This window comes from Tripterygium wilfordii, chromosome 6 (genome assembly GCF_013401445.1).
Source record: "Tripterygium wilfordii isolate XIE 37 chromosome 6, ASM1340144v1, whole genome shotgun sequence".
Taxonomy (NCBI): domain Eukaryota; kingdom Viridiplantae; phylum Streptophyta; class Magnoliopsida; order Celastrales; family Celastraceae; genus Tripterygium; species Tripterygium wilfordii.
Window position 1 is genome coordinate 9794896 of NC_052237.1, and position 11169 is coordinate 9806064.

Here is an 11169-nt window from a genome sequence, read left to right on the forward strand (position 1 = left end):
CTATGGTATGTAGTTTTTCTTAGCACGGCTTCTTGGAAGTTGTAGTATGTAGCTTTCCTCTTGAGATATTTTTTAGGAGCTGAGAGTTATCCTCTACCAGTTTTCATTTTTAGCACGACTTTTTGAAAGCTACGGTGTGTAACTTTTCTTAGCATGGCTTCTTGAAAGTTGTAGTATGTAGCTTTTTTGTCACTTGTCATGCTGACTTGACATGAGTCATTTTTCTCTTCCACAATTGAGGTTTTTTTTTAAAAAAAATTTTTTTGATATGAATTTAATCTACCAATTGGTTGGTTATCGATTCATTCTATAAAAAAAAATATGTAAATTTTTTTTTGAAACTAACCGACCAATCAATTTGATTATATTGATAATTTTTAACACTCACCGAATTGCATAACCCAGATGCCAAAAAATTCTAAAACTACATAGCCTTTTGTCCAAAACAAGTTGCCATAAACTGAGCTTTCGCTTTGATGATTTCTACGCTGATTAGTTAGTATGGAAGAGGTCACACTCACATTTAGTCATTGAAGTTTTGCAGTCATGCACCGCAACTATTGTTAATTCAATATTCCGCACCATTTTTGCAAAATATGCTGCAAATACAAGGGCATCGATGCAAAACGTAATAAAATATTTGAATCCAATCCTTTACTACCTAGACCGTCTCTTATATGACCTCTTTCTTCCCTTTGCAAATCACTCTGTTTCTATATATACCACTTCATCCTCTCGCACCCACAAACAACACTCATAGCTGCTCCAAATTTTAGCTATGGCGATGGCCATTGATGAAAACTATGAGCTTGAGATTTCTGGCTATAGCGGTTCCGCCGCCACCACCACCACCACCACCACCACCACCACAACCATCAAAACCAGTTCCACAGAAAACGACTACTATCTTGATTGTAACTGGAACAACTGGTCACCGGTCTTCGATTGGGGGAATTCATCCGGTGATTACCACAATGATTTTCGAGATCTAATTCATTATAACATGATCGACGATGGAGGATTTATGAATCTGGAAAGCCAAGAGACTTGCGACTCGGTTTCAACAAACACGATGTTTGTGGATGAAGAGACCAACGGCGAGGATACGAAGGGGTTGAGGCTGGTCCACCTATTGATGGCGGCGGCGGAGGCGCTTACCGGAGTTAACAAGAGTCGCGATCTCGCTCGTGTGATATTGGTTCGGCTCAAGGAGTTGGTTTCCCCGAATGATGGATCCAACATGGAGAGACTAGCGGCGTATTTTACCGACGCCCTCCAAGGTTTGTTAGAAGGCGTCGGGGGTTTACATGGCAAGCACTCTATATCCAATGGGCCCTACCACCATAATCATCACCGCGAACGTGATCGTGATCAGCATCATCCGACGGACATGCTTGCGGCGTTTCATCTTCTCCAAGACATGTCGCCATGTGTCAAATTCGGGCACTTCACTGCAAATCAGGCTATTCTAGAAGCTGTGGCCCAAGACAGATGGGTCCACATAGTGGACTATGATATCATGGAGGGGATCCAATGGGCCTCACTCATGCAAGCCTTGGTGTCCAGGAAGGACGGCCCACCAAGCCCACATCTTAGGATCACAGCAATAGCAAGAGGCGGGAATGGCCGTCGATCAATGGCGACGGTTCAAGAGACGGGTCGCCGATTGACTGCATTTGCGGCATCCATCGGCCTACCGTTTTCGTTCCACCAATGTAGGTTGGACTCCGACGACACATTCCGACCTTCCGCCTTGAAATTAGTTAAGGGAGAAGCTTTGGTGATCAATTGCATGCTACACCTCCCTCATTTCAATCATCGGACACCCGATTCGATTATTTCATTCTTATCGGGAGTGAAGACGATAAACCCGAGACTGCTGACCTTAGTTGAAGAGGTCACCGGGTCAACTGCGGATGGCGATTTCTTGGGCCGGTTCATGGACTCATTGCATCATTTCTCGGCCTTGTATGATTCTTTAGAGGCTGGATTTCCAATGCAAGCGCGAGCCAGAGCCCTTGTTGAAAGAGTATTCCTAGGGCCCAGGATAGCCAAGTCGGTTGCCAGGATATACCGGACCCATGGGGAGGACGAAGGTTGTTCTTGGTGGGAGCGGCTGGGAAGTGTTGGGTTTGATCCAGTAAACATAAGCTTTGCAAATCATTGTCAAGCGAAGCTATTGTTGGGGTTGTTCAACGATGGATACAAGGTGGAGGAGTTGGGTTGTAATAGGCTTGTTTTAGGGTGGAAATCCAGGCAGTTGCTCTCGGCTTCCATTTGGACTTCCTGCTCCGAGCCCGACTTTTAACATAGCTTTTGGCCCACTGGGCCTTATCTTGTAATGGCCCTAGATTAGATCAGATAAAGCTTGTAATAACGGATTTGTAAAGGAGACATGCATACTAGGACTAGGTTGTCACTCCATTATTGACAACATGTTTGAGGTTTCTCTAATGTAAACAATTGTATATTTGATTGGAAAATGAATCTAGTTTTGCTAATTTGACATGATGGTAATAAAATGTACAAATTTAAATAAGAAACTCATCATCCCAAACGATCTTGGGTTGACAATATCACATGATTCATCCTCATACTCCGGTTCTATGAACCGGAGATGGTAGAGATGGTGGTCAGGCAGCCCAGGCGCAGCTTCCATAGCCGAAGGTTACTTTACGGCCCAAAGGAAATCCTAATGGATTGCTTCTCATAGTGTCAAGTATGGGCTGGTAATTTCGATGTGGGCCTTCAGGCCCATGGATCTGAAGACGGTCGTGCTAGTCTGTATCGCTAACTGATAGGCTCTAAAATTTGACTGGAACTACTAATCAAATCAAATGTTGTATTCATATAAGTTATTAGTTTCAAAAAGGTTATTTGAGAGCCTCTTGTCTTTGTCTCGTAGTCTGTATGTATATATATGTGTCAGCTCTAGGACTTAAAAAAGAAAAGGTAATTATGTGAAGTCCAATAAGTAGATTCTTACGAGAGAATTACTGTATATGTATGTGAGAGACTGAGAGGGTTGTGTTATCTTAGAAACAAAGCTTAATGATTACGACCACTAGCTACACTGGTGAATGTCCTAATCTTCAGCTTCTAGAAAGTGTATCTGCTGCATCAGATAATTACTACTTGTGAATCTCTCATTCATTCGAAATAGATAAACTGCAAATTGATTACATTTAGCTTTCAAGTAGATTATCATATCAAACCTTAAACCTAGTGGGTTACTTCCAACGACGTTTTATATATTCAAACCATAATTAATACGTATCTTATGTATGATATATATATATATATATATTCTCTAAGGGTCTAAAATAAGGGTATATCTTGAGGATTTCAATATCTAATGTTGAATAGATCCAATGACTGAGACAAAAAAAACCTTAAGATACAGCTCACCTCACCTCACCACACCTTACGTATCTCATGCTCAACTCATCTGTTTCATGCACAGCAGAGATTCAACCTAAATCAAGTCATCTACTTCACCGGAAGCACACAACTCAGGCACGACGAAGCCACACCACTCCGGCACCTCTTACCATCAAGCCAGATTGCACAGTCGTCGTGACTACCTCACTCGATGGTCCCTCATAAAGTAATATTGTTGCACTTTTAACATTGTTAACCACGTTCAGTACACCTAACACGATGATTTTTGTCTACTAATTAATTGTTAATTAACCTATATGAATTAGTAGCATATTATATTTTCTTAATTTTGAAGATAGAAGTACAAGAAGTGGTTAGTCTTTGTAACAATAAAACGGTACTGAAAAAACTGGCATCAAATTAAAGCTTACCATCTATCTACTTTGTGTGCTACAATTTGGATGATAGTATAGTTGGTGACTCTCAATGACGTCAAATTCTGAAGGTCATGAGTTTGATTTTTACTATGAGAATAATGAATACTCTTGCGACTATGCTTTTATAGTTTAGGGACACGTGAAGTTTTTCAAAGTTTGTCACATAAGAATTTTTTGATAAGCGAGCTTTGACCCAATTTACTATATCATCAGATGGGAAACTTTTGTACACGTGGGTCTAACGTTTCGATTTAATATCTATATTGGATGTCCAAATGATAAGTTTGTTTGATGCTGTTGTCAGTTAAAAAAAACATTGTGTGTGCATGCATATTTTATAAAAAAAAAAAAACTTTTTAAATTTTACTTTCAAAAATGCTAAGTATATATCCCAATTTTTTTTGTTCAAGTTATCCCAAATGTTGAAATAGACATGTATGATTCATGTGAAATTATGGAACCCGCATGATGCATATGAAATCGGGTTCGTCCATCTCACTATTTGAGATTGCTAGGAAAAAACCACTAGGATCCATAAGACTGCTATTTTACTTTTATTTGTGATAATATTTTTTTGTGATACATTTTTTTCCCTCTGAAATCACATCCTTCTAAAAATTACACGGATTTCTTTTGGATTTGGCTGTAAATAAGGGAAGGTCCAGCTTAAAGAAGTCAAAACTATCATTCTTTAATTGCTTGAAATGGGTGATTCTAGGTTAATGTGATAAGGATCTCCTTGCAACCAAAGCCCAACCGACACCCACCTAATGGGCCGGCTGTAGCCAGAGCCTTCCGGAAGCCCAGGGGGCCCTAAGCCCATTGCCCTGAACCCAGAAAACCCTGGTTGCAAGGGGAGGCCCATACCTCCCCCTTATATTCTGTACTTCGCTCCCACATCTGGGCGATGTGGGACGCGCACGTAACATAATGTGACAACATTGAATATGATATTTGATGTCACAAATTTGCTTAAAGGGATGGTTCTTGGATCTGTTTTGATGGTGAAGTGTGTAGAAAATGAAATGGAAGAGACTACGAAGAACTTACAGTCATTAATGTCAAAGCAATTTATTATAAAAAAAATTCATTTAAAATGAGAGTAATTATGCATTCAAAAAGAGCAAAAAAAAATATCTAGAAAAAAATTGAGTAAATATGAAGGTACCTTTTATGTAATGTTTTTAATGATTAATCATCATTTACTGTGTCTACCACTCACTCACATCCACCACCCACCCTAGTTATCATTAGTATTGTAGAACTCATGTTGGTGTTGAGATAGTGTCCTAAAAACATAGGATGTGTAATGATAAGTTTGAAATTTATAGATAAATATTAATTATTACATTTACGTCTAAATGTTTTATATTATATTGTATTTATATGATTGTTCTATTAATGTGTAGGATGCTAAATATAGGGATCTTGAAGCAAGCTTGGGATTTGGGCTGCAGAAAACTATAGGTGGAGGTGGACTCTAAATTGGTTGCGGATATTCTTACTAGTTCATCTTCTCCTGCTAATGCTTTGATGCATCTTGTGAACCGTATTCGAGGGTTTCTAAGTAAGCTCGAGTGGCAGGTAGTGATCGGTCATGTGTATCGGAGGCTAAACAATGTGCTGATAATCTTGCTTCTCATGCTTTTAGCTTATCTATGGCCATTCATCATCTTACACCTCCTTCTTATTGTAATGATCTCATTCGGGATGATATTGTAGGGATTGCCTATCCTAGGATGGTTTTTGAATAAAGTTGATCGTCATTTGCATTAAAAAATGAGATCTTGAATACTCATATAAACTATATGTGTGAGTATAGAAAGATACTTCATCAAAGCTATTGCATCCGAAATTAACCAAATAGTCACAACCAGATTAATGAAGCTAGACACTTCATTAATCTAAGTTGTAGTGCACAGATATCTCCAACATGGGGAGTACTTTATCTTTACTGCTCGAGAGCACTTCCGAAGACTTAGATAGGAATGAACGGCCAGTAAAATACTATCACCAGAGTTGTTCAACCTATAGCTATGGGAGTGTGTTAATTCTCAAACTTGAGTAAGTCATTGGACTCATGCTTATAGTGTGTACATCTTGATTATCATTGAGTGAGACTCGCACTATATAGAGTCAATATACTCGATGAGTTGGACGCATGCCATTAGGGAGTGAGAACACACTTACAATATCTTCATTCATGTATTTTTGGAAACGACAGTGTAAGAACCTACCTCGAGAGGTTCAAATTAACCTATCTAGAAACCATGCCTAGTGATCCTTAAAGATCAGACATTGGTACATGAGTTAATCGATGTATTAATTTAATACACTCAATGGATAGATATAAAGGAACTGAGAGCATAAAGAAAACATATATCTTGGACTATTTGATAGTACACGAACTTTCACTCCAATTTATCGGATGTAGTATGGACGAGCTAATCGTACATATCTCATAGGTTAGAAACAAGTTTCTAAAGAAAGCATTGATGTGTTTTGATGGGAATTACGAGTCCAACGGTATAATTTTTGTCCCAAACAAAAATCAAATTTGATGTAAAAAAGACATAGAATGTTTCGTGTTTGTATTCAACGGTCAAGAATTTTCATATCTTTTTCACGTTCAATTTGATTTTTGTTTGAAAAAAAAATACTGTTAGACTCATAATCCCGATCAAAACACAATCATAATTTTTTTTTTTTTAAAAAACTTATAACAAGCTCAAATTGATTTACAGCGGGGTCCGCCATAAAAAATTTATAGCAAAGCCCCGCTATCCAGCTGATGGAAATTTAAAAGGATAGGAATCATATAACAAAAAGGGTATAATTGTTACGTCTTCCGTTTTTCAAAGTAAATCCTAAAGTGAAATTATTTTGTTAAGACATGCGAAAGTCTTGTAAAATTATAAATGGAAATCAAAAGTTTTGAAATTTCAATTTAGATTGTAGAAGTAATGTCTTGAAAATTGAAAGAAAATAAGTATGTAGAGCCAAACCCTAAAAATGGTCCAAAATCCTAAGTTGGTTTTTTTTGCCGTGGGTTTTCCTTGGTCCTAAAGGGAACCGTTGGTCCCTAAGGCTTGAATGGAAAATCCTAGGTGTCCAAAGTTGGCTCAAACGTATGGCCAAAAAAGGAAAGGACAAGCCCTCTAAAAAGAAAAGGAGGAAGGATATATTCCAAGGTAGGATTCCTACCTTATTTAGGGCTTATCATATCTTTTGTGGAGACTTTGTTTTCTTATTTATATATCCCACTCTTCTCCTAGTTCTTGTTAGTCATTGAGACATATTAGTGTGTGAAATTCGTGGCCAAAGGAGAGAGATCATACAAACAAAAAACCAAAATGAAAACCCTAATTTGGTGCTATTGGTGTGTGCCGAGTGATATAGCTTCATCAAGTTGAGGAAATATTTGTTTTGCTCGTGCAAGGAGATCTAGGGTTTAATATCAAGAAAAATTTCTGAGTAGTAGAGGAGTTGCTCGTGAGAAGATCAAGTCAACCATACAAGCTTGGACCTCGATAGCAAAGAGGTTGGTGAAAATTTCTATCCGGATGTGCCTAGAGTTTTTGCATGCTAGATATTTTTGTTTGAATTTTGAATTTATGCATATACTTTGAATGATCCAAGCATGCTTCCGCAAGTAGAACCAATATCAATAAGAAAATGAGAAAGATTTTGATATATCTGTTTAATTTGTATTATTACTTATTAGTTTTCTCCAATAGTCCTTTTTTTATGTGGTTTTAAGACTCACATTTATTGATAAAATCTTGAATAAGTTGAGATAGAGATTCTTCCACCCTTTTGTGATAAGTTTCTTAAATTTAACTTTTTTGATAAGGTATTTGAATTTTGAACACACAGCGTTTGACCTCCTACCCTAACGATTTTTTTTTTTAAAATTTTATGTATATAAACGTAATTACCAAATCCATAGTTTGGTGTAATATTCCGTAAAATGTCTTTGTTAGGGAAGCACATAAAAATTATTTTTACAAACCGAGTTTGGACTCAATTTACTCCGTAATCAAGTGAAATTTTTTTATACAAATGAACTTGACAACCTGAGTTTAGACACATTCACGAATTTATATAATAATGTTATGATGCCGAAAGGCAAAAAATAATGATTGTGGTTTCATGCACATAAAAAATTAGTAATAATATAATTTTATAAATTATTAAATAATATAATTTTTTTAAAAAAAAAGAGTTGGATAATCTCACTAAAATCACTTTTCATAACGTGTGTTTTTTTTTTTTTTGAGAAGACACTTTTCATAATGTTGAATGAATCTAATAGTCCATCGAAGCATGATTTCAATTATCAACGGTGATGAGAGCAGTGCATCAAATGATACCATAAGCAGCGAAATTTTTTTTCTATTATATGAGAAGTTTTTTTTTAAAAAAAAATATTAGGTGGCACGTGCCAGCCTGATAACGCGAAGAAGAGCCGAATTCAGATCCGACGACTATAGTCTATATATATATCTTCCCGTCCAGACCGGGACGTCCCGAGTAAAATCTAACGGCCACAAGACAAACCTTCAGTTCCACCGTCGGATCAACATCGTACGGCATACGTTGATTCTCTCTCCCTCTCCCTACTTCTAAGTTCTAACACCTTAAATTACACAATCAAAAGATTCAAAACCCGGTCCGTTTCTCCAGTTCTCGTTTCTCTCACTCTCTCTGAGTCTCTCTTTCTCTCTCTCTGTCCGTCTCTCTCTCGCATCAGTCTTTGATCTTTCTTTTTTTTGAACTTTTTGGAGTTTCCATTTCTTCTTTCTTGTGTGCTAACCTGCGCACTCTCTTGCTGCCTAGCTTGCGCGCCTGAGATGTCTCCGGCTATAACAACTACGGCCATACTTGTGAGAATCTCGAGGTACAGGAGGGCGTAGTGTTGGGTTTTTGAGCAAGATCAAGCGGGCTAAGATTCAGTCTCTGCGGGACCCAGACCTTCAAATGGACGGCCAGATGACGCAGTCCAAGCTTACTAGAACCAATTCGTCACTTCTCCGGTCGTCTCCCACTATCCGATCATCAATCCATAGCCTTTCCTCGGTCACCGAGGAGGACGCGGTGAGAGCGTACCACCAAGAACAACAAGAAGACGATGAGGAGAAGGAAATTAAGCCCCTTAAGCCCGGTTCAACTCCGAGAAGGATTGGGTCGACCAGGTTGACTCCGGTAGCGATCATAGTGTCACTCACTTTTTTCTCACTCTTCATTGTTTCATTCTTTTTCTTCTTCTATTTGAGAAGGGAAGAGATACCCTCATCCGAGAATCTGTTGTTGGCCTTGATTTTCATCGCAATAACACTCTTCTTTGCGAACAAGAACAAGAATTTGATAAATCAGAGCTTTTCAATCCTCAAGCAATTGTGGGAGGAAAACTCAAAGAAATTTCGGTCAACTTCGCGGACGAATTCAAAGACGGTCCAATGGTTCATTGGGGATTCAATCCCAAGGAAACCCAGTATGGAGAAGCAAATCATACGCGAAGGAGTAGAGTTTTACAGCAACGGAGATTTCTACGAAGGGGAATTTCACAAAGGGAAATGCAATGGGAGTGGAGTCTATAACTATTTCGCGAATGGGAGATACGAGGGCGATTGGGTTGATGGGAGATATGATGGGTATGGGATTGAGAGCTGGGCGAGAGGGAGTAGATATAGGGGTCAGCATAGGCAGGGATTGAGGCATGGATTTGGGGTTTATAGATTCTACACAGGGGATTCTTATTCAGGGGAATGGTTCAATGGGCAGAGTCATGGGGTTGGGGTGCAGACTTGTTCTGATGGGAGCTGCTGTGTGGGTGAATTCAAGTATGGTGTCAAGCATGGTCTTGGAGCTTATCATTTTCGGTGAGTTCTCGAAATTTTGGGTGTCTTTCTTTGCTATTTTTATGAAGTCGATGTTTATCATTTCCAGATAGGGTCTTCTGGCTCAATTTTCAGATTTTTGTTTCTGGGTTTGAGATTTTGATGCTTGTCTTTGTGAGTTTTGATTCATTTTAAAAATTTCCTGTGGAGGTCAGTACTGGATTAGCTCAAATTTGTCTTATTGAGCTTGATGGGACTACCTTTAGTGCAGTTACTGTTTTCTAAACCTTTTATGGCCAATGGAACATGGTTTAGCTATTTTCATTTTGAAAGACGAAATCCTTAGCTCTAGGTAATTGTAGCCTTGAGTTTCTAATACTTACTGTTCCATTAGAATGTGTGTAATGTATATTGACTATTGAGCTAATACTGATTGTTGTATCTTTCTTGAGTTTGGACAATTTTGTGCTTATATCTGCTTTCATCTTCCAGTACTGATGATACAAATTTATCATGTTTTCCAGGAACGGAGACAGATATGCAGGAGAGTATTTTGGAGACAAAATTCATGGATTCGGTGTTTATCACTTTGCGCATGGCCACTGCTACGAGGGGTCATGGCATGAAGGCCTTAAGCAGGGGTATGGCAAGTATACTTTCCGGAATGGCGACACCAGATGTGGTGAATGGGATGCTGGCACCCTTAAAAACCCTTTAGCCCCATTAACCGATGCTGTCCTTCGAGCAGTTCAGGTGCTAATTTACATTGATACCTTATGCAATGTTGTTTAAGTTCCCTGTTGACCTTGTTGCACAGTCCGATTGATCTCTTGTTTGATATGCAGGCTGCAAGGAAAGCAGCAGAGAATGCCATTAACCTTCGCAGAGTTGACGATCAGGTGAACAAGGCGGTTCTGGGTGCTAACCGAGCTGCTACTGCTGCTAGAGTTGCTGCTGTCAAAGCTGTTCAAAACCGGATGGACCGCAGATTTTGTGACACAAATGTCTAATGGGATTACTTTTGTTTTAAAGTTGTAAATTTTACTAATTTCCTCTTCCTGTGCTTGGAAAGATGACAAGCCGGTGAGCACAAGCTGATCGGAGGTTGAGAGACAGAGAGAGTTTTAGGGTTTCGTTCAATCGATATCACACCACTGTAACTTGTACATAAACCATGTATATTTGATGGAAAATCAATTTTTCAAGAGGAGTTCTCCCTGTAAATCGCATCTCCTTCTGGTAGATTGTTGGTTGGGGTTACTTGATGAGTAGGGCTTGATTCCAGGCTGTTCCATTGTAGCACCATCATCATCATCAACAGGAGGTCGAAAGGCCTTATCTCTAATGTTTGGTTCCTTATCAGAAATACCTGAATATGGTAATAAAGTTGGAAAGAAACATGACGGCTAATGACGAAGTCCACAAACTGAAAGTAACATTCTCCCTGCCGATTATATTATCCGATTGTCTTTTCATTTTCTTTCTTCCTTTTCCTTTCACCGGAAACAATA

At 38.7% G+C, this 11169-nt stretch overlaps 2 protein-coding genes across 2 annotated transcripts; both read left to right on the forward strand.

Moving 5' to 3' along the window:
- Nucleotides 1–691: 691 nt before the first annotated feature.
- On the forward strand, nt 692–2460 carry LOC120000899 (protein NODULATION SIGNALING PATHWAY 2-like). The gene has a single exon (XM_038849068.1). It carries the CDS (start codon nt 779–781, stop codon nt 2306–2308), a length of 1530 nt encoding a protein of 509 aa, XP_038704996.1. The 5' UTR covers nt 692–778; the 3' UTR covers nt 2309–2460.
- A 6044-nt stretch (nt 2461–8504) lies between these two features.
- On the forward strand, nt 8505–10882 carry LOC119999728 (MORN repeat-containing protein 1-like). Its single transcript, XM_038847451.1, has 3 exons — nt 8505–9700; nt 10183–10411; nt 10504–10882. The coding sequence occupies exons 1-3, from the start codon at nt 8799–8801 to the stop codon at nt 10666–10668; spliced, it is 1296 nt and encodes a 431-aa protein (XP_038703379.1). The 5' UTR covers nt 8505–8798; the 3' UTR covers nt 10669–10882.
- The last annotated feature ends 287 nt before the right edge of the window (nt 10883–11169 follow it).